Source organism: Brachyistius frenatus, unplaced genomic scaffold, assembly GCF_029030835.1.
Source record: "Brachyistius frenatus isolate BFR_SWC_R1_liver_20210118 unplaced genomic scaffold, ASM2903083v1 Contig_64, whole genome shotgun sequence".
Classification (NCBI taxonomy): Eukaryota; Metazoa; Chordata; class Actinopteri; family Embiotocidae; genus Brachyistius; species Brachyistius frenatus.
In genome coordinates, this window is record NW_027210663.1 from 523378 (window position 1) to 547816 (window position 24439).

Sequence of the window (24439 nt, forward strand, 5' to 3'; positions counted from 1 at the left end):
CCACTTGTCATGTTTCAGGCATGCATCACACTGGCTCATATAGCGTTATGTTGGAAGAGTAAGCTTATTATAAATTGATGTTTTTGTGTCCTGGTGTGATGATCTACAGGATAAATGTTATCACCACAGAGCACAGCAGCATTTAGAGGCTAACAACTCACAGAAATTAAATTAGGGGAAAGCTATAAATATCTTGTAACATTGTTGATAGCACTGTATGATTTTAGCCAAATGGCAAATGAACTCCCATAATGTCTGTGGCAAAATGGAAACCTTATTTAATCAGGGTTATTAAATCATTTATGCTCACACTCTCTATTAAAGTCAGGTTTGGCCACTCAAGCTTTGTGCAATAAAAGCAGTCGGTGTTTGATGGAAGGAGCAAGTAAGGTCAGCGGTGAGAAGCAGGCACCGGCGGTGGAACAGAGATTTTTGGAGAGATGCTCAGTGAGTAAAGTCAAAGCTGACCTGATCTTTCCCCCTGAGGGCACTTTGACTCTCCACTTCAGTTAGATAACTTAGTATGCATTAAAAAAAAAAAAGAAGAGGATTTGATGTGTTTTATTATCATTTAAAATCACATTTGCAAACCAAATTTGGATAGATTACGGATTGAGTTAAATAGAATTCAGGTCAATCGCTCCCTCCTGGATGACCGTCAAGGTGGCGCAGTCCTCCACGTACACACTTCTTTAAGTAGGCTCATGGACGCACTCCTCAGCAGGCTCTACCGATCGGTGCTGGCCAGCTCTCTGTACTTTGCAGTTGAGTGCTGGGGTGGAAACATCAAGGGCAAGGATGCAGACAGGATTAGCAAACTGGTGAAGAAGACAAGACTGTTGGAGAGCTGAGCCAGGACACCCTGGAGGATGTGAGCTGAAATGAACTCCCTCCCAGACAACATAAGATGCACATTTGCATACCTGGCACAGCTGTAAATCCTCTGATTTGCTTCTTCAGTTCCACCATCGGTCACATTTACCGTATATGTATATATATATATATTTTTTAAATGTACATTTATACATTTAACAAAAATAAAAACACATTATTTTCTTTTAAATTTTTTTCAGTTCCTTCCACATTCCAAAAACCTGCATTTCACGCCGAGATGAAGACACCAAATGCGTCTAACCCTGTTGGATGAATTCATCGTGACTTTACCCCTGCAGGTAAGATTTAATGCGTTTGAGATTTGTCCATGAAACAATAAATAAAATAGGCCAAAAACCTCAGGTTTCTTCCAACAGGTGTGGATACACAATATCAGCGGCGCCAAAACTGAAAACTGGCACATGGTAATAATATTAGTAATGATAATAACAATAATTTCCAACTTCTAATTTCTGTTCTATGTGTATGATAATGTCTAACTAATAACTGTTGTTCCCTAAATCACTTCCCACATGGTCACAATGCTTTCAGGACTAAAATGTACATACTACTAGCTCTACTAGGTCTGCTTATAAGTGCCGTCAGCCAGTAAAAAAGAAGCATATTAATAATCAACATAAAACCGGCTGAAGATCATGTCAGACTATAAACTGCTGTCAATTCCTTAGATTATTAGTTCTGTTGTTACCTCTGGATAAAAGACCTTCACTGATCAGTAGAGATTATACTGATGACTATGTGATAGTAATAATATAGTTGCTCATCGTTACATCGTTGGTTACGTAGAGTCACACTTTTTTCTTTTTTTTAATCACCACAGAACTTTGTTAAATTTTTCTTTGTGCTTCACCAAAAAGTGCGACAGAAAGTCAAACATTTAATTTGACCGTTATGAGACGTAAACTTGAAGGGAGTAAACACAAAAGTCCAAACTGTCCTTTTCTTGCTTGATTTTTGCCAAAGCACAGATGTAAGTGCCGTTTCTCTGAAGCAGCCTGTGTCCAGTTTTCAGTGGGTCCAGTGCAGAGTACTGATATTACCTTTAATTTATCACACATTGCTTTAAGATTCCAGTCTTACCTACAGTGGATTTAACCAGACTGTAGCATCACCTGCAGCATGCAACGACTTCTGAAATGAATTAAAATCTTTCAGCACAAAGCTTGCTCCCATTTTCTAATCATGATTGAATAAAAACTCACTCGACCACCTGCTTCCTTTGGAGGATGCCTGAAAACAAGACAGCCAGTGTCAGAGGAGGGGTATGTGCAACCAAAACGTTTTCTTCGGGAGATTGCAGGGAATAATTACCTGTGTGACTTGAAATGGAACGGTTGAACAGTGCACAGATTAGAGTGCACCCTCCAGTGGCCATTAATCAAACGCATTGGAATTAACTTTCAATTGACTTTCTTACCATTCCGCATAAAATAGATGCCAGGGCTGAAAAATGGAGTAGGCAAGCAATCTCTAGTTCAAACACTGTTTGTCACACTGGTCTAAATAAAGAAACAACAAAGGAGCTTCAATTTTCATTTGTGTTTCAAAGTAATAAAAGACAATCTGAAGCCCCAGTAGTGCTTTCATTTCATGACGGTTCTCCATAACAATGGACAGCATATTAAGTGACTCAATACCAGGGAAGTTGATTTGGGATTTTTCTAAAGATCCATTATGATTTTCTGTGTTTTACTTTTATTCTTAAAAAAAAAAAAATACCCTTTTAGGTCACTTCTTATTAGATTTTCAGAGCAAAAGCAAGTTAGACTTTCTTCTAAAATGCTTTAATGGACATTGCCATTCATTCTAATGGGACTGTCAGTGACCAAAAGCAGAGTGTTCATGTGATGATTCTGTTATTGATTCTGACAGATTTTTATCACACCTGTAAATGTGCTAAATTTTGCTCCTTTTATTTCCCTCAGTGACCATTTTATTCTTGATAATAAATGCCCAAAGAGGTATTAAAACTAATAGTTTGACATTTTGGAAGAGGCACATACTTTTGCCTTCTTACTGAGAGTTAGATAACAAGATCAATATCACTCTTAATTTCTGTCCAATAAATACAGTATTGGGTTTCAGTCAGCAGCCATAGAGATGTTTCCGAAATGCAGTGCACGCAACTCTTGTGTGGCCAAACGAGTTCGAAACGTGTCAAATAATACGTCCTAATAAAAGATTTAACCAGGAAGATCCAATGTTTTTCATTGGATTGGGACCCCTGACCCCCTCCTGATAGAAGCTCATGTCTAGGCCAGTACCTTGTGCATGTCTGAAACTGGAGGGCTTTTAATTTAGAAAAGTTGCAGCATCCAGCTTACCTGCGGTGTAACTTTGATCTCTCACTCAGTGACAGACATTCACTTTATAGTTTTGGCCCCGCTGTTGCGGTCCAGCCAAAACTATTGTATTCATGTTATTTACCAATTTCATGAGCACATGTTTCTTTCAGGATGCTCAGTATGAAAGCCTCTGCTGCGTTTCTGTGAAGCAGATTGAATAACTGCAGAGAAGCAACAGGCCTTTTATTATTAAGGAGAAAAACAGAATGTGACAAGCAAGACAAGAACATATTTTACCAGCTTATGAAAAAGGGAAAGTTGGAAAAGTAGACAAGCTGAGCTGTTGGATGGAGTGTGTTTTATTTTCTGATTCACTTGCTAAATAGTTGGAGTCAAAGCAAATGCACCAGGCTTGACAACAATGTGAGATGATCACCATCTTTTGATGGAGTAAACATAAACCTTTCTGAAAGTTTCAACCACTTTAACATCAAAATACAATGAAAAGCTTGTATTGCACAGCTGCATATTAAGTAACCAACTATTAGCTTCAAATTGGAATTAGTTCTCTGTAGAATTTGTAAATAAACATTTTTGCGCGTGTTTATAATGGCTTATTTTTATTTCCAGTATGAAATACTCAAGCTCTAATCTCTCCTGATCCCGGCTGGATGATGTGCGCTTGATGGATCACTATCCTGCTCCGCTAGCTCACTGTTTACCATCACGGATAACTATCCGGCTGCACTTTCATTATGGCTGCTGTCATGGTCCACTATCCTGCTACTCCCGCAAAAACATCATTGACAAATCAAAGCCACGAGCACATGAAATTAGCTTTAGACTGTGAGTTTACACTGTGCATGATATCAATCTGGTGCAGTGCCAGAAAAGACAAATTTCCTCCCACTGATGGGTCTTCGAAAATTACACGCATGCCGCATGATGTGCTAATAAATACAGCTTCGACTGGTCGACCAATCGTTTCATCCTTGCTCTCGTTTGAGGAAACATCACACTCACACTGGCCTCCGGTGGGAGAGTTGTTTAAAAGGCGCCCCTCCGCTCGCACCACCCACCCCCAACCTCTCTATCTCTATCTCTTTCTCTCGTTCTGCCCTCTAATCAGCCACCGGGGAGTGTGTGTGCGTGTGCCTGTGTGTGTGTGCGCCTGTGTGCGTGTGTGTTGAGGGATTTTGAATGGAGAGCAGTGCGAAGAGCAGCGATGACCCGCGGGTCTGCACCCGCTTCGACCTCAGCCACCGCAGTCCCCTGTGGCTTTCCCTCCCTCCACACACATCTCAGCCACTGCACGGCCTGACATCCATTCACACCCCCTTCCTCCCCCACCACCACCACCACCACCCACATGCCCTCTTCACTGACAGAGCCACATAATTATTTTCTCTGGGAGACATACTGCTTGCGTGCGCCTCTATCTTTAATTACAATCAAGCAAAAAGGGGGCTTTAACGGGAGGGACCAGATGTGCCGCTTTGGTGTTGTCTGCTCCTGGCCCTCCACTTTTTTTTCTTTTTTCTTGCTGGCAAAATGGCAAAATGGCTTACATGTCAACTCCCATTCTGACCACACAGCATCATATTCCCTGGCAGTGATGGTGATGTTAAGCGTGGTATCTTTATCCAAAGCAGATTGTGAAAGCTTGGATCCGGGGGCTGGTTTTCAGGCGGTGACGTTAGCTTAACAAAGGCCAGCATGTTGTTCTGCTTCGAAAGTAAAATCCAGTCGGGCCATCTGCACGCTTTGATCCCCGCTGCCAACGCCGACTTTGTTCTTTTTGAAGGAAACACTGGCAGCGGGGATTTGTATGTGTTTGAGGAGAGTCTGTGTATCGGCGAGCTCGTACCGTAGGGTTTGAGGAATGCCTTCATTTACTACATGCTGTATATACAAATTTGTATTATAGTCAGCTTATGGGGGAAACGGGCAACATTTTAAATCAAAGCTAAAATGATATGCATCATATTTAAATGAGAGCACTTTCATGCTAAATACTCACACATATTCTGTTTTCCACAATAAAAAAATGTCCCATATAAAACATGCAGCAATTAGACGACTTAAGCGTGATCAAAATCTAAAAACAGGCCTTTCATTTGTGTGTCTGTGCTGGAGTATTTGTAGACGCTGGTTTGCACCCTCGTGCAGGCACGCTTGTTTGTGAGCGAGCGAGTTTGTGCTGACTGATTAGCGACTAGATCTGTGATTGCTGCTGTGAGGCTGTGATTAGAGCGTTGGCTGCTGCTTCTTTTTGGCCACAAATGGACAAGAAACTGGATAAATCAGCGCGCTGTGATTGTGCCACCTCCTCGAGGCCAACTGCTTTTTGTCCATATTACCCTGAATTCATCCCAGCGCAATATTTGTCGGGTAAATATATCAAAAATGAAAGCTGAAACGATGGTTCTTCTCATCTGCAGCTTTGTGGAAATTCTATCTCAATATCTACGTTGGTATCAGTTCAAAACACATCAAACCGTTGCTACCGTTTGCCAAAACATTGAAAGTTACTTTTCACTGTGTAATTTTTTGAATGGAGAGAAAAACAAAACAAATGAAATGTTGGAGACGCTTGCTGGAAATAGGATTCTAGTTCATATCTGAGCCAGATGCAAATAACTGGGCCTCAAGAGGTGGATGAGTAGGTTGATATACTCACATGTCTGTACATAAGTAGGTAGGTAGGTAGGTAGGTAGGTAGGTAGGTATATACTTTATTAATCCCCGAGGGGAATTTTTTTTTAAGTAGCCAGCAGGCAATTAGTTTACCGTGCATAGCATGAAGACTGGAGGCAGCTAACCAGCATCTCGAAAGCGGCACTAGTTAACATGTTACATCTCTTCTCGTGACCGTGAAGCAATCAGGCAACATCGGTGTGGACCCCAGTAAGTCATTGCTCCCGGGCAGAAACAAAACCACCAATGGGCATTTTTTACAGTTTACTTTTTGTACAGTTTAAATAAATGGGATATAACATGTTTACCGAGCTTCAAAGGGGGGGTGTTCGGCAGATTTTGTATTAAATTTGTTCTACCTACTTCTATTCTCCAACATGTCTCCTTGCCCTTGAACGCTCTTAAACACTTGATGCAAAATATTTAGCATTTATACAGATTTTATTTTCTACAGGATTTTTCAACACATTCAAAATTTCCAAACAGATTAAATAATTTATTTTGTCTCTGTAGCTGCAGCCGTGTGGAGCCTTGAGATGCAACTAAACAGAAAGCTGAGCAGAGGATTTGTTCGTAATTACAGTTGAGTCTGCTTTAAAGGCTTCAGCATTGACAGGAGAGAAATCTTCACCACAGTTCCATCAGTGCACTTAAATCTAGCGACTGAATTAGGCAACATATCGAGTTTCACGTGTTCGTTCATTAGTGTGTATGTTTGAGTTCAAATGTAGGTTTTTGGGCACATTTTAATGATATTTCAGATTTTTTTTTTTTTTTTTAACCATCAATAACTGTTTTCTCAGTTTGAAATCCCCCTCTTCCATTGTCTTACCGAGAAATTGAAAACATAAACTGGAGGAATGCTCACAAGCCATGGAATATCAATCAGTCTGCAAACAAGTTGGAGGTGTCAGCAGAGTAATGGATTTTGTTTGAGAAAGAGTCCATAGCTGCTGCACACAGGGATTTAAAACAATAATCTTTCCAGCATAATGATGGGGTAATATGGATAGTCCATTTATCTTTGATTAGTTTTTTTGATGCAGGGATTCATTCCCTCGACTCTCTGTTTCATTATTCTTTCTAATTACCTGCACCGATTCGCCCATCAAGCAGCGGTACACTGGAAAGATGTAATTGCTTCTGCCATAAATCAAGAAACATTTGGGGGCGTCTCGAGAGCTCCCGCTCCATTATTATAAACACATTGAGAAGCCTGGCTTATGTTCACATTGATAAATCCAATCACTCATTTTGACATTTTGATATTTGATGTATCAAGACTCCAGCTGAGTGTTTTGAAAATGTCTGTCAAAGTTTTACTTGACAACATGCGCACGAAGGCGACAGCTGCTTGTTTCTTTGTGCCATTAACAGGGTCAAGAGTTTCAGTGTCCCCACTTGAGGAAAAAGTCCCCGCTCTGCTGTTGTGATTGGGATGCCAGTGAGAGATGCATAAAGGGGACGGCCACAGTTGTCCGTCAAGGTCAAGGAGCACATTGTGCCTTGATGAAGCTGCGAAAAAACAATTCGTCTGCCGGCCCTCAGTGTTGCCTCGTCTCTGTTGTACAAAAACCCGAAAAACATGTAAAAACTGACCCACAGCTGAACATCACATATTCCAGTCCACAGGGTTATCATTCTAATTTGGTTAAGGCATTAGGCAAATCAACAGCTCCCGCAGCAGGGCAGCGGGGAGAAGTGGCTGGAGGTGGAATGTGAATGAGCTAAGTTAAGGCAGACAGAACTGGGGCTTAGCTGTTAGCCTCGGGGTCAAAGTGATAATGTATGAACTTAGCTCTGGCAGGCGAGCAGACAGCACCACATTAGTGACCAACGAGTGTCTTGGAGTGGCTGCTTTATACTGAAAGCGACACACCAAGTCTGCAAGTCAGCTGATCAGGGGCAAACACGGGTTATTTGCTCTGCTACATCAGTACTCCTGTTTATGCTGCATCACATTTGTCACTTCCTTTTTCTCCCCCCACGTTTCACAATGGTCACACTGACCTTGATGCAGCTTGCGGTGAATTAGATCATCTGTGTTTATGCCAAAAACGTTATGCATAATAAGCACTCTGAATACAAATGGAGGACACGTGTTTGTTTTTTTCTCGAAGGAAAGCACATTTTGCACCTCCTGTGAAAGTTTTATTTTAAATAAGGCTTTAATAATTTACTTTTAAGACATTGCTTCTTAGCTTTTGTGCTCAGTGCTTGCTAATTATATAAGTCTTAGATTGCTTAACACTGAATACAAACTACTTTTATTTTTAAAGAAACCACAAAACTATTTTGTATTCTGTTCGAAAGGCAGGGACACATAATTGGCATCTGCATAGCTGGAACCTGGATGAAATGTTAAATAAACACAGGAGCACAGTACCAAAGACATAAAGAAAAAACTGACAAAGTTATTTTGATGTTGTTTTTTTACTGAGCCGGAAAAATATTTCTTGCGATGTTGTGGATATGTGATCTGTCGACATCCAGCAGCCTTCGCATTGTAGCATCTTGTCTGAACACGTTCACTCTGTCCAGACATGTCGGGCTCTCGTGAACCAAACGGTGAAGAGAAGCTTCGGAGAGTGCCCAGTGTACTAAAATCACTGGAGTGGAGCAAACTAAATGGTCCCCAACAAAGCACTTAGTGCCTTGTGTTTTACAGGAGTTACTGTCTTCCAAGCAAAGACTGCCTGTGCTCCTACCTGCCTTTATTTACTGGACAGATCTAACGTGTAAAATGTAACGTGTTACTTATGGTGCTGATGAAACCACAGAGAATTATCACCTGGCTCTGCAGCTCCTCAGCTCTCTCGACTGTTTCAGCATCATTCTTTTCAATGTTTTGTTGACCCGCAACTTGCAAGGTATGATCACTCCTCAGTCCCGGATAAATGAAGTTCCCTTTTTCAGCGAAAAAGCTCTCGCACTAAAAGTAGGTTACCTGTCTAATTCCAAACAGCACACGGTTAGCAAAGTAAAGCTACCTGCTGAACCGTAGTGGAGAAATATAGGTGCTAAAAAGACAGATATCTTTTACAGGAGCTGGTGGAGACCAAAACAGAAGGAGAGTAAACATGCAACTTATACATTTGCTGGGTCACCAAAACAATGACTGTAAATGAATGCTAATGTTGATGCAATCCGTATATGCTTGATGTGTAAATAGGCAACTGTTTGCTGAAAAAGCCATAAACATATGACCCACGACCTACATTATCTTTCTAGCTAATGTCTAATGTCTAATGTCTCTCTTGTACGCTAGCATGGACCCACGTCTTATCCTGTCGTTGGCTTGTTGTAGCAAACGTCCACTGAGGGAAAAGCTGCTTATTTAATTGTGGAAGGATAGATGGACTTGTTTTCTAAGACATTAAAAAAAAATCTTAAAGACTTAACAGTAAATGTCCACTGTGGATTAATGTATCAGTGTTCTCAGTGACCTGGAAGCTAAATGAGGGTTTAGGATTTATCCATCAATACATTCATTTCTTCCTTTTATTAATGAAAAAAAAAAAAAAAAAAAATCACTGTAATTAGTTTTGACTGCAAAATTGTATTTAATATGACAACATAACGAGGTCGCTTTAAGGGGCATCTGTTCATATTATTGACACAAGCCTATTGATTGTTGACTTTTATACGCATTTTAATGAGCTCTCCTCTTGACAGATTAGTGACTGTGGAAGCTACTACTTTATGCTTCCGGTGAATATAGATTGGATGAATACATAGCCGCAGGTACTTGTGGCTGTCTTGCAGTAGACCTACGTACACGTACGTCTACGTGCCTTGTGTCCTCCCACTGCATGTGTTCAAGTGGCTTATGTGGAAGCAGTGAGTGGGATGACTAAAGTGCAGCTGGCAGTGACCCAGGTTAATATGGTTAAAACACTCGAGCGCCAGTGTCTGCAGTCACAGAGGCGTGCAGGATGCTGAACGCAGAAAACCGAGGCGAAGTCTTCAGAGAGTCTTGTAGAGCAGCGTCGGGGGGCAGTAATACCGTAGCTGCTGCATAAGCAGCTGTGCTGAGGCCCGCACGGCGGATGAGGTGGCTGTAACGGTGATTTCCCCACAGTCGCTTTCTGCAGACCTTGAATCAAATCAGCACCTTTTGGAAAGGGAGTCCTGTGCAGTAGGAATCCTAATTAAACACTCCATGCAAAGCCAATTATTTGAAATGTTCTTGTCATACAGCGCTGGGAAACGCAAGAGCTGCAGGGCTGGAGAGGAAGTATGTGTTACAGGCGTTAAAACAAAAAAGGGGTAATCGTAGGAAATGCAGCGTATCGTCACAACACAGAGAACAGTGGGAGCCTTGTACAAGCCTTGGTTTTTCACACCCTTAAAAATGTTGGATTTCAGGGACTTCGCAGAACATTTCAGTAAGTTTGTGTCTTGACAGAAATGAGGTCGCGCTCTTTGAAAATGATCTCCGAGAAGATTAAAAAATACGAAAAGCTCTCGAATCTGCAAAGCAGAATTGATTATATTTTGAAGATGTATACCATTAAGACATTTAGAGACCTGTCTTCTGACAAAGAAATGTGCAAACTGTGAAGGTTTTTCAGTCCGAGTTAACATTTGATTAGAGTGAAGAGCATAAATCTGAGATCCACTCGTGGGATCAAAGTGCTTTGGGCGGCCGCTGCCACGTCTGGGTTTGCCTAATCAAGTAAAAGTACAGTGAGACTGAATCTCTTTGTACGTGATTTACTCGTGCCGTAATTCATTTGGACTTGGAGACAAGGAGCTCATCACGGCAGGAGGCAGGTTACAGTATTGAGTAGGTAGTAATTTGAATTGGCTGATAGTTCGAATTAGCATGGCTCTATCAAACAGATGTCTTCAGATACGTGGTTTTAGAGTGGGGTTTCCTCTCTGCACTTCAGAGATCAGTCAACAGCGTGGGCTGCAGTGCAGTGCAGGTGATTGTTCTTCATTCCTTTTTGTAGATACAAGTCGAACTGCTCTCCTGATGGTTGTTAAAACTAATAGAAAAGGATGATTCATGCCTTCCTAGTAGGTCTGTTTGGAAATAGGCCATTTTCTCTCTACAGTTTGTTTGCTCTAATATGATGTGGAGTTTAGAGTCTAGTCAAGCATGGGATTGGTGAAATGATCGTCAAGGGCTACTTCTGAATTTTGAGCACGCATGTTTGCAAGAGCAGGAGCACAAAACGCAAATTATTATTATTATTATTTTTTTTAAATGGATGTGAAACTTGAAGTTGCTCCTGGCAGTGGCATCCGAGGTGAGATGGAAACTGTTAACCTACTCATTACGGATCAAATGGCAAAATCTTTGAACACATCTTAGCACAAATGTTTCACAGTTCACTAACTGATTGGAGGAAAAGGCTGCTCTGCCGAGTGGAAGTATTTGCTGCTTTCATAGTCGAGCTGTTTATTTTATCCAGCGAGCCCAACACAGCTCGTGAATATTCATGATTGTGCCTCTAAACGTCAGGACGCAGCGGCGGCTCTTCCTCCCTGACAGAGAGCGGAGAGGCTGAGAGGAGAGGAGAGGAGAGGAAAGGAGAGGAGAGACAGCATGCCAGAGCCCGGCTGTATATCTCCCACCGACACCGAGCTACGGCATCGTTTCGCTGCATTTGAGGGCAAATCTGCTCTCAACTCATCTGACACTGCACCGCCGACGAGGGAAGCAACGATGGACTGACGGGACGCAAACACAGAGCGAGAGAGACGGAGGGAGAGTGGAAAAGAGAGAGAGAGAGAGAGAGAGAGAGAGAGAGAGAGAGAGAGAGAGGGAGAAACGCCGCCTTGTTTTTGAAGCGTGAACATATTTTCTGGACATAAGCTCCCCGGATCTGCACAGCGGGACGGATCGAGTGACCACAACGTCTTTGACAAAGGAGATGCCGCGAGGAAGCAGTGATAGCAGGAGGATGCTTCGATACGAGCGGTTATTGCAGCGCATCTCCTGTAAGATGGACGAGACATATTGGGGCTAAGGAACTGGCGACTTACCACGTTGCGGAGGAGAGATGTCTTGCAACTGCCGTAGGCTGTTCAGGAGGATGAATGCCTTCCCCGGTGTCATTTCTCGCCTGTAATATGTAGCTCGAGCGACGGAGGGGGGGGGAAAGCGTGTGCAGCTGTTTCTCGGCTCGTGAAGCCCGTAAAAGCATCGCTCACCGACTGGAGCAGAGCACCGTGGACGGCCAGCAACCTTTTCCCCACCTTGAACTTCCATGTGACGGCTGAGATGCCCCGCTAGGAAGTGAGCGCAGCCTCCTGAGCTGTCCGTGGTGCTGAACGGAACAAGTCCGCTCCTCCAGGTCTCCACGAGTTGACCTTCTCCCCACCGAGCACAAAGTCCTCCCCTCCTCCTTCCCGCAACACACAGCAAAGGTGACAGAGCAGGTCAACCACACATGAACAGTTGCTGGGCTTGACTGAGTCAGCCAGACAATATTCTCTTTCATGGCTGTGGCACGGAAAATCAAAACTTTGCTGACCGTCAACATCTTGGTGTTCGTGGGGATTATCCTGTTCTCGGTGTACTGCAGGATCCAGGACCGATCCGAGGAACTCATCCAGATAGGGCGTATTTCTGACCAGAGGCTGCGAGCCAGGAATGGCAAAGTTTCCAACTTGGTGGACAGGCAGTCTATTCTCCAGAGGCTGGAGAGGCTGGAGGATGTGGTCTACAATCAGTTAAACGGTAGGCTTGAAGTCCTTCGTAATCAGAACACTGGCAAAAGCAATGACATATGTATATAAAAAAAAATACCACCAAATCACAGATGTTATATAAAAGAGACAGCCCCTGTGCAGTGTAGAATAGTGTGTCGGTGCATAGGTGAGTTTTTCTGTCCATCTGGACAATGACTCATGTATATTTTTCTGTCAGCCTGTGAAAAAAACCTGCTTCATTTCACATATGGAACGATGTCAAACGTTGCTGGTGAGTGAAAGTCCGCTGACTAAAGCGGCAACCTCCTTGTGTAGACGCTAATGAAGCAGAGTGATGCATTATAGTGCAATACTTTCTGAATGTGCTGACAGACTTTACTGGGCCATATTCTTTAACAGCCCATCAGACTCCTGACATCCCTACACAATAATTGACTTGTTGTAAACTTCACATAAACTTCTTCTTTCGGTACTGATGTCTGTACTTCTGTATAGAATCTGACTGAGGGGAAAGTCTGTGTGTCAGCAGCTGCTCCTGTCATTTCACTGGAGGCACAGCTGGTGAAACATATCAGATTTAACAAGGAGTCTGAGTTTTGAAGGAGAGCCTAATGTAATGGCTCTGTAACGGAATGACAGACTTGTATTTCATTACATGGCCATTAGTCTGTGGGGCAGATTCGGTCTCCTCGGCAGAGCAGCAATCTTTAAAATCAGGTTACATCTGACTCTGCCTAACTCCTGGTCTTATTCTCCTGTGGGAAAAAAGCCTCACAATCCCAACAAAGACACAGTCCGATGTTTGTTCACACACATGCTTGAAGTTTATAACTATAAAAATTAGTTCCAGTTTTTATTAACTTTAATGTTGCAAACAACCCTTTTACATCCTCAAAATTCATTTCAAAATCACAGTATTTACACACAAATATGTATTTCTAACATTAAGCAGGCAAAGTTAGGGTTGACTCAATGCATGGGCTTGAAACAATTTATAATAATAAAAAAAAACATCATTGATTGCACTGTTTATTTGATCGTTAATCTGTTTTCTCAATGAATCGATTTATAGTTTTGGTCATGAAGTGATGTATTTAAATGTTAAAAATATAGATTTTCAAAGAATCGTCACATTTGTGGAGAGAAAACCGTAAAATAAATGTTCTGTTTATTGACAAACTCATTGCTTTTCAGTTCTAGCGACTCTCCCTCTTTTTCAAAACTACTTCAACGTTTTAACCTACTAATATAGGTCACAAGTCCAATGGCATTCTCTTTCTTTGAAGTGACTCTTTGCCAACATTATCTTCAATTATTTTTCAATAAAAACTGTAGGATAACTGATGATATTTACTGACTCCTCCGCTGGTCACTGCTGGAGTGAAAGAAACACATTTGGTAAATTAAAAAGTTATTTTTTGTTCCATCATGTAGTGCTCACTCACAGGAAATTGAGGCTAAGTGGGATCACAATTGAAATGTTCGCACACTGTTAAGACTGCCACAGAAATGTTTTACTACCTGACATCATAGCCAGATCCTAACGCATCTGCAGGGGTTGACTGAACAACAACACGGACTCTGACTTTGGAAAAGTATATTTCTCTGGAGTTGTGGAACTCCTTGTCCACAACATTTCAGCAACTTATTCGCTCAACAGTGAGGACGGATGTATTTTTAAATTGAGATTCTTCTACAAAATCTAATACTATATGTCTTGTTGTCAAAGCCAAATAGTGAGGAGGCGGCATGGTCGATTGTTCCTGCTTTGCATTGTGTTGCTGATTGATTTCTATTCAATTGGTAAAGTGAGTTTATTTACTAGCTTCCTTTTCTCTCCTGGGAAATCGTAACTTTATCATCTGTGTGAATTGCAGGAGGCAATTTCTGCTTGTGTTGTTGTATTTCATGTTAGTCACCAGTAGAGGTCGGAGATCTGGTAATACCCCTTCAACAATTCAGGCCACTGAAAGCTGCTGAAAGCTGCTGAAACCCAGAATTCAAGGACACACAGATAAGAAATAACTGGAACTTAACTGAGTCCTAAAAAGATCCAGAAGAAAAGTCTTGATAGTCCATTGACTGTCTGCTGAAAGACGTTTTTAAAGCTTCACGGCCCCACAACAGTGCGGTTGTGGACTGTTTCTGCATGATCTTGTTATTATGCTGGAGCTTGGGCAGCTATTTGAGGGTCACTCTGTCACTTTGAGTTATGCTTGGCATCTGGCATCCAGCCAGCAGGCACTGCTTCTCAAAACGTACAATGCATCCTCTCAGTCACTTAGCTTTATACAGAGAGAATACAAGGGAGCCAGTCAACTCTATACAGTATGACGGCTGTGGGACAGAAACGTGCTCTGTCTGCACTATACTGGATATATTTTTTTGTGAGATTATAGAGTTGGGTTGTCGCAGCTGAAAATGGTAATGAGTTCAGGACAGCGTCTCGTTCCATATGTGTGATGCAAGTTTGACTTCTTCCCCGAGTATTGGTTGAAAGGTATACATTTCTTCTCAGGCTAGAGATATGCAGTCCAAAGAGTTATATCAGATTTATAAATTATTCTCAGATCTGACTCCCCCGTGCAACACAGTTGAGTCCATGTAGTTGGGACGCAATTTGCAGGGCTTTGACAAGTGGAGAGAGTTGAGGCCTTTACACAGTGGCGGATCCATAGAAAAATATACAAGATGATGCGAAATACTTGCCTGAGAATATTTTGCATTAAAACTTTTCAAACCGACAGTGATGTGAATTTGAAACAGATGTAACACTTGTTGAAGAAAAGGTTTGAAAAAATTCGCCCCAAATCAGAAAAAAAAAAAAAAAATGGATTGGAACATCTTCCGGTGATCCATCGCTGATCTTGGCCTGCTCCTTTCTCAATATAACAAGAGGAGATTTTGGTTACAACCCCTTTTACAAGGTAGAGAAAGAGAAGGAGAGCTAAGAGAGCATCAGCTGAGGCGCTGGATATGTTCACCTCACCGTCCTCTCCGACGGCCACTTTGCAATATGACCATGTCTCCTTTAACTGTTTGACATTGCAGACTTTTGCTTCAATTCATTTGAAGTAACTGAGCTGAACTTGTGCGACATGATGTCTGTTCTGCTTGCACAACTTGATAGATTGATACCTTTATTTACATCTCAGCTTGCGAAAGCTCAGAAACATTGTCCTCCTTCCAAAAAACAAAGTTGTGTTTTCAGCTCGTAATATTCACGTTCTGTCACGTGTGAAAAAAAATCATGACAAATACAACAGTTCTCGAAATATATTGACGTGTGAATTAATCGCATAAAAAACTCCCTCAGTGTGTAAAGACCTTAATTGTCAGTTATTAACTGAAGAGACGATGGACAAACTAAGCGCAAACTTGGCACAGTTGCCTACTTCCATTTACCATACAAGAAAATAAAAGCATTTTGTAGCTCTGAGTCTCCAGACATTGTCCAGAAACTATATTCATTCAGTAATAATTACATTCGGTGTCAGGCTGTTACACTGAATTTTAAATTGAGCTCCCATATAACACGTTTACTAAAATCACTCATTCAACAAATCCAGATGTTCAATATTATTCTGACAAATTTGAACGTACAATTTGCAAACAATTCCTTCTAGCAACAATCTCTTTCTCTCTGTGTCTTTGCAGTCCAAGTCAGACACAGAAAAAGCAATCAGTTGCAGTTACATAATTTTTCTTTGACAGAAACAGGAGTGCACACTGTCTAGAAACATTTGCCTGCTGTCACAGTCCCTCCATGATTTGTCTTGAGCTCTTTAATGGCATACTTAATCATATCCTCATATCCCAGGTCGTTGGCCTTTTTTCCAAATCGTACACAGACCACAAATTGTATTCTATGGCCAGTGGGAATAACTATGGTGAGAGGACTCTGTGCGCCAATAACTATTACCATGTCCAGCAGCGATATGAACTAATTGCCCATTCCCGCTGTTGTTTATTGCCTACCAATGGCAGGCCATGGGAGCTGCAGCAGGGTCCAATTAGATTTGAAGGACATAAACAAGTCAGAGAATTACTCTTTTATGGTTGTCTGATGGACAGTCACCAGACTCCCAACAAGAAAACAATGGTCAAGCTTTATCAGCAGCCCGTTCGGCTCAGAAATGAGCAACAAGAGGGTTATCAGCAGCACTGCTCTGCTGTGGATGCCACCAGCTTTGGGTAATCAGATGAGGGGGTTTTAAGCTTGTTAACAAGCTTATGAAGCAGCATTTTGACCTTAAGTACCACATTAGAACCAATAAATAGCTCCGTGCTGGTACTTACCTGCTGAAGCCCTGGAAGTCTGACTGGCCTAAATGAACACACATAAGATTAGCTGCCATCATTTAGAAAGATAGAAATGGATATTTTAAACACTGATAACAGTTCTCTCTCTTTTTCCATCCTACTTTAACCTTTAACCTTGTAACACAGGTGAATGGTTAACCTTTGCTATAGTTTTGCTCAGACCTTCGTAGTGCATTTACAAACATCTAATACACTGATCCTAAAATTCTCTGTCAGTTTTGACACAGTTGTGACACCACGTTTTTTTTTAACAACTGCAAGAAGAAGGTGTTTCAAATTCCTGACCACTCCAATTAATCTGTCGAGTCATTTTGGCATCTATAATATGTGGTGCATTGCATTCTGGGATTTCTAGCATAAAATACTACTTTTTGCCTTCCATCGTCTAATTTTTGAGGGTGCTACAGTGAATACATTTACACACAAAATTTGGACAGAAAATTGAATGCACTATACCGGGAACAGGGAGTGCTCTCGGACACAGGGAGTGCTTTCTGTTCATGGGACATATAAAACTGGCAGATTAACGACATTTTTGAAACGATAGGTCCTTCATTTCAGATAGAGGTAGACAAGTCTATCATACCGGGCTGTGGCAAACTGGACCCTGCAAAATAGTTTTAGTTCTCTTTACATTAAGTTCTCTTTATGTAATTGTTATCTTTGCAAAAAAATAAGCTTTTTGGGTTGCAGGATCTTTTTTTGTCTTTGTAATACAGCATGTAATCACCTTGAAAAATCACCTGTAAGGCTCAGTAGCGGTGCAGCGAATTTTTATCTTTGCAGTGTGACAGGGGAAAACGCACCAATATTACTCTTACTACAACCCAATACACTTCAGCCTGCAGAGATATGAAAAGATTGACAGTCTATACTTGCTCAGCTGCTTGACTAATCAGTCTTCAGGGAGGGGTAAAGGCGCCAGTCAGTGGCATGTATAAAAAGGCCAGTACAAAACATCAGTTTGATTATGTTCATTCTGATGGTATTACTGTTAAAGTTTAATAGGCTATGACTCACACGAGACTGCCTGACGTTCGTTTGATTGGCTGCCTTCCTTCTAGTATTCTGTCACTCGAAGCAGAGATGCTTAAAAAACAGATATTGCTGTTAGCAAGTCAACGTGCTACTACTCAGTTTACTCCTCTGACCAGCTCTGCATGTGTCAGTGTTTGAGCTCGGCTGTTGTCCCACAGCTCACGGTCACACTGAGACTCTTGTCATCAGCCATGCATGTCACTCCCGATCCTCTCCCAGTGCGTAGGTGCTGATGGGATGGCAGCCTCACAGGCCCAGCTGCAGCACCAGATATGCTTCTTATCTATAATGCCCAATTATGGCAAAGAAACTAATGCTGTTTATATGCTAAGCCTGCTGGGAAAAAATACTTGAGGAGAAACAAGAAATGCCACACTTTCTTCCTCGCTGACACACACACAATGCACGGACTGTATCTTAATGATACGTATCGCGGTGTGCATTGACGTATGTTGTTGTTGCCGTGTGTAATGGCGTCGGCTGTAGGGACGCCACATCTCAGCAGGGCGAAGCCTGATGAAATGAAATATATTCCAATAATGATATGTAGATGAGGTGCTGGTTGACAACACAGTTTCAGAAACAGATAAGAATCAATTCTGCTCAGCCTTGAGGAATCATGATAATGAATTCAGCGGCTCACCTGACAATCAGCAGGCAGCCGCAGACAATAATGTCAATTTGAAATGGAGCGAGCGTTTCTCTTATTTATACTGTTGCCTTAGAGTCATGCAATGAGTACATTACCCGCATTTAAAGGTGCCATCCAATAACAGGGGGGGCATATGCCAGTTTGTCAGGCTGGATAATTGATGATGTAAATGGTTTTTCATTGAACTGCTACACTTTGATTGTTTATCCATATCTTTATGACAAACTAGTACAAAAGTGCAACAGCATTAGTTGACAACCAAGGATGTTAACAAAAGCATTTGCGTTGTTTAGACATGAAGAGCGAATGCACTCTGACCAGATGTGAATTTTACAGAGGACATGTTGTGCAATATATCTTTTCACTGCTAAGATGGCCTGTCACCAAATTGACACCATTCAGCTCAGAGATCTTGCAAAAAGGGGCTCCTTATCACTTGCTTTTGCCTCAGAGTTATAAGATTCAAACATGTTTTTAGATGAAAAGTAACCTTGGTGACGGTCGTCTGCGCATCCATGGTGATACAGGTAACAGGCTGCATGGATTTCCATGGTGTAGATTTGGCAAAATGGCAACAAATATAGGAAAAAGATTTTATAATTTACACACCATGACCCAATATTAAAGCCTGGCATTAGTTTTCTGTTTTTTCATGACTGAAAATTCAACTTTATTTATTTTATTTATCTCTGTGTCTTGCCATTGCAGGCACAGCATGTTTTTTGGTTTGTTTTTATACTGAACAATGTGCCAATATTGATCCCTTAGAACAACTGTTTTTATGTGTTAACAATATACAAACAACACATGCTGGTGTGATTTTGCTAGTTTGATGCACATTGATACAGAACACAGACTGATAACGAATGAGCAATGAGGGTAATTTTTTTTGTTGCTTTAAATCGTGCCTCTGCAGTTTTGTACTCCATAGTTGGTGTAGTTGCATTTTTAGTTCAATGCCTGTTTCAAATGTTTGAAAAAGACAACGTGCCATTGTTTCATTGCACTGAGAACTTTTAGGGGTCTAGTGTTACCAATTTCTAAATCAGAGTTGTCATCCTCTTGACATGCGTGCTGCTATTATGAGTGGAAGTGCTAGATTTAATGCAGCTTTTCTCCCAGCTCTCAATATTTCATAGATTTGTTTTGGCCTTTGAAGGCTTTAAACCTCTTTAGAACAAGTTATTTTCCTCTTCTTCAAGAGATCGCTGATTCCCCCACCTCCCATCGACATCAATATTTAGAACGCCACTGCATCGCTTTGGACACGCATAAATCCACTCTTGCTTTTAAATCATTCATTAAAAATGGGGTCATCTTTGAATTTGAGACTCTATCTTATAAAGGGCCAGATCAGACACATTCTGAGAGCTGCTGCACAATTTAGAACTGTTGTGGGTTTACTGTATCCTGTCAGGGGGATTTTGGACAAATGGATTGTGAACAACGAGAACAGAGACAGATGCACACTCGGACACAATGACATTCAAACTGGCGCCTAATGTTGTGAAGGATCCACATTGGATGGGAATGAAGCCTGAGGGGAAGAAGCAGATGTTGGGCTGTAATTGCCTCGTAGTGAAATGATGAAAGTGCCACAGTGCTGCCTGGAGTGTTAGTCCCACATCGGAAACACTGAATGAAGGAATACCACACAGGAAATGCATGGAAATTTTAAGATTTTCAAGTTGTGTTGTCAAACCTGACAGGTGTGATATTAGTTTTAGTTTTTGTGTCTTTTTCCCCATTGTGCTGGTCACAGCATTACAGTGAGCAGCGTGGGCCTTTTGGCATTGTCATATTTTTTTTTTTACCAGAACATAACAGCCCACTTGCTGGATGCTTTTATACAAAGTGCCTCACAGGATCATGTGTACATACATTTTTAACTGGTGTAGTCGTTGAGAGAATAAAGCTCTTAATCCTCAGTGTTGGTGTTGTTGGAGAGACGCGCTACCCACAGAAAAACACAATTCTTCCTTTCAAGATATGTATTAAAAGCTTCTATTTTTGTTTTGTAAGCAATCCATTTTCGGACGGAAACGTTGCGGTGTAAAAGGAGTATTTGGGTTTTGATGGTGATGAATCTATGCATATTCATTTCGATACGACTTTCTGCTTTCTTCCAAACAAATTTCACAAGAATAAAAGACGAAATGGAGAAAACATGATGGATGAATCAAAGCCATGCAGAGCAATTTTACCACCTCAACTGACCTGCAGAGCATTATCAGAGCAGGTTTTTATCAGAAGCTGCCTCGAAAAACAGAACCCCGCAACATCCAAAAAAGCCCGTAAAAGCCTGTAAATGGCATCAGTTTACTGCAGAAACGCATAACACCCCATCCTCAAATTACTTGTCTTGAATCTGTAAACCAACAAGGAAGTGCTACAGACTAACAACAGAGCATCAGACTTTCAGGTCTCATCCCATAATGGAATTTCCTTCCTTCAGACAGCGGCAGTCAAAGGCAGGAGAAAGCAAAATAACGCAGCAACCAGAAAGCAAAGCTGGCAGGCATTGTCCTGCTTCCAAGACTCACACAGAGACAGAGTGGCCCTCCAGACTCGAGTCTCCGGCTCTGGAGGGTATCTGTGTTATTGTGTGACACGGGCAGCTATGCCAGATGGCTTGTCCGTGACGTGAACCCCACCCATACTTGTCAAAATGCCACCGCATTGGCTGGTGCAGGGCTCGCTAAATCCCTCTCACGGGAGAAGCCAGTTTGCAACCATTCAGCTCCAATTACAAATCTTCAGTTGCACCCGAGGATTTGAGGCCATCCAAATATGGTGATTACTCCGCAGTTCCTGGAGGGGGTGAAGCTGAGAGCTGAGCTCTTCATTGGTATGCGCTGTTTACTTACTGTCTGTGTGTCCATCTGTTGATATGGAGAACAGACGCAGCTCGATTATTCTGTGGAGGCCACACTGCAAGCTTGGCTCGCATAACAATTATCTGACATTATCCTTCAGTTTCATAGAATTTTGAATAGTCGAACAAAAGTGAAGGCTGGCAGATACATGACACCATGGTCTTGTTGGAACAAACTCTTTAACGTTTAGGTGCTGAACAAAGATGATTTTGGATGATGCTGACGGGAGTTTAATAACAGAAGCTTTTTAATCTTTCCGTGATTCTGAATTATATTTGATTTCTTCCTTTTCTTGTGAGATTTTCTAAAGCAATACGCTACAAAATAGTTATTTCAGATACATGCCTTTTGTGTGCAGCATAAAGGTTTGTTTACCATACGCATGGGACAACGACCATGTCCCTGTATCGGGATTTTATTTTCTAATAGCGAGTACAACCGATATGATGAAACAGCGTATGTGGATGTTTGTAGTTAGTAGGAATTGAAGGTAATCTCTCGAAACAGACCGCCATTTTTTTCCGAGGCAAAATCCGCATGTCATTTACTCCAAATTATCACAGTATTACCACAGTAAATTTAAATGTACAGTACAGAATGCAGCTTTCATATAATGCATTTTCAGCATAACCCAACAATTTCTAGTAATGGGGGAAGCAAAAATATTGCTGGCACTAAACTGCCACACACACACACACACACACACACACACACACACACACACACACACACACACACACACACACACACACACACACACACACACACACACACACACACACACACACTTTGGTCATGTCCTTACAGTTCCTCAGTGGTATGAACTTGCTTTTTCTCCTCATCAGCCACAATTTATTTTCTGACACTGCATCCCATTTTCCTCTTTCCCTTTTAGAAAAAGTCACTGTCACAGCACCAAAGCGATTAAATCAAGGTCATCAGTCATTTTAATGAGCAGAGTTTTTTTTTGTTAAAGTCTGACATTAAATCCAGCGCTGACTTTTGTTGTATTAGACCACAAATGCATCACATGACTGTGATGACCAAGACCCGACTCTCATTCACCACAAAGCACACAGATTGGCGATCTGGCCTCTCTTCAGGCAGTCTTTGTGAGAAGAAAGGACCTGCATGGAACAAGCCCTGTTTGAATAACTACCTGTAAGCAACATGGTGATGATACACGCTGCCTCCACAATGCAGCCATAACGAGCCATTATGGCACACATGGGAAAAATATGGCGCCGAGGCCAGGGACCGGTGGGATCCGGCCCGCAATGTCCTTAAAGGAACACAAAACACCACCGAAAAAAATAATACAAGAAAGCATTACACTAATGAATATCGAGGCCCGTGACTGTACTGCTAATTAACCTGATTCCAACAGAGTGCGCATTCACTGACGCAGCAAGTACCAGTTTACACCAAGTTAACTAGAATACATGGGGTTACATCTCCATAGCAACGACCCCCTAACTCCCCAATTTTTCAGTCTTTTTCGTACCTTTACTTGCAACTCTGGTGTCATACAGAAACAGCTGTTCTTCAAATAAACTAATAGATAGATAGATAGTTACTTTATTAATCTCACAAGGGGAAATGTTTTCGCGACAGCACCATTGTAGACACAGGTAAAGCAATAGAAATAACAGAGTTAAAAAATATTAAATATAAAAATGCACAATATATACAATAAAATAGAATAGTATTAAATTAAACTAACTAAACAACACTGCAAGGATTTAAACAAACAAGCAAACAAACAGCCAACGGCATTATTGTTGGGTGATGGATTTGACCAGAGGTGATTTATTGTACAGTCTGATAGCGGTGGGCAGGAATGATCTCCTGGATCGGGCCTTTAATGAAATGATCCTCTATTTTTTCCAACCAAAACTCTGACATTTTGATCAGCTGACAGTTTGTAACTGTGACCAGCTGACTTATCTGCGAGCTGATTGGCTGTTTAAAGAGGTGATATGCCTAACGTTTTCAGGCTGCCCGCTGGCGACATGACAAAGTGGAGTCATAGGCGACACCATCAGCTGCCTTGAGTCCAGTTGAGACGAGCCAGTTCACACTGCAGCCGGTGCAGAAATGTCACACCAGACACCTGATTTAAAAACTCAGCATACTTTGAAACACAGAGAGATTTATCTGGTGGTGATAGCCTGAGTCAGCATTGTGTCAACTTGTCTGGCAAGGGTTTGAAAGAAATGTATGTTTTTTTTTAACGTATGTTTATATGTAAAAGTCGCGCACTGTAGCTTTAAGATATACATTTTTTATTTGATCTGATGACATCACAGTACTATGCAATAATAGAATGATGCATGTATTTAGAACCATTATCCCTCCCTGTGTAGACTTCAGAGCGTTTGTCTTTCAGACAGTTTCAGGTCTGCTATATTCTGTCTGTGACTTACAGCTGTGCACTGTAAATTCTCTCCGCTCTCTATTGTCGTCTTGGCCCTTCTACCGCTGTGTCTCTCAGCTTCTGGTGTGCTCCGCTCATCTCTGTGACGTCTGTGTCCGTGTGGGTGTTTTGCAGCTTTTTCATTGACAGACAGTGTAATGATGCCCTATGGATGAGCCCCGTCGGGTCTCGGAGCTGCCACACACCAGTCTCCTCGCACTGCCAGAGAATGTCAATCAGCTGCCCCTCTGCATGGCCTCTCTTCTCACCTGCTTGTCCCTGTTCTCTGGGAGTATGTGTGGGTGTCTGCCTGCACCCACGGCCATGAACATCTCTATCTTTCTGTCATTTTCTTGGCAGGTTTAGCGAAGCCCATGGGGCTGGTGGAAGGGCCCGGAGGCCTTGGCCAGGGGGGAGCTGCTGCCACTCTGGGAGAGGACAGTCACGATTCGGAGGGGAAGTATGAGGAGTACGGCTACAACGCTCAACTCAGCGACCGCATCTCTCTGGACAGGAGCATCCCTGACTACAGGCCTAAAAAGTGTGTCCGCCTCCCGTTTCTTCTCATTTTCTGTCACCCACATGCTCTTTC

At 41.9% G+C, this 24439-nt stretch overlaps 1 protein-coding gene across 1 annotated transcript in view; it reads left to right on the forward strand.

Annotated features, from left to right (window-relative positions):
- The first annotated feature begins 11360 nt into the window (after nt 1-11360).
- The window catches only part of galnt9 (polypeptide N-acetylgalactosaminyltransferase 9), a 79753-nt gene continuing 66674 nt past the window's right edge, over nt 11361-24439 (forward strand). The window contains exons 1-2 of the mRNA XM_069706613.1: nt 11361-12570; nt 24208-24388. Coding sequence (XP_069562714.1) covers nt 12330-12570; nt 24208-24388 — 422 coding nt within the window. The 5' untranslated portion in view covers nt 11361-12329. The remainder of the gene's footprint in view (nt 12571-24207; nt 24389-24439) is intronic.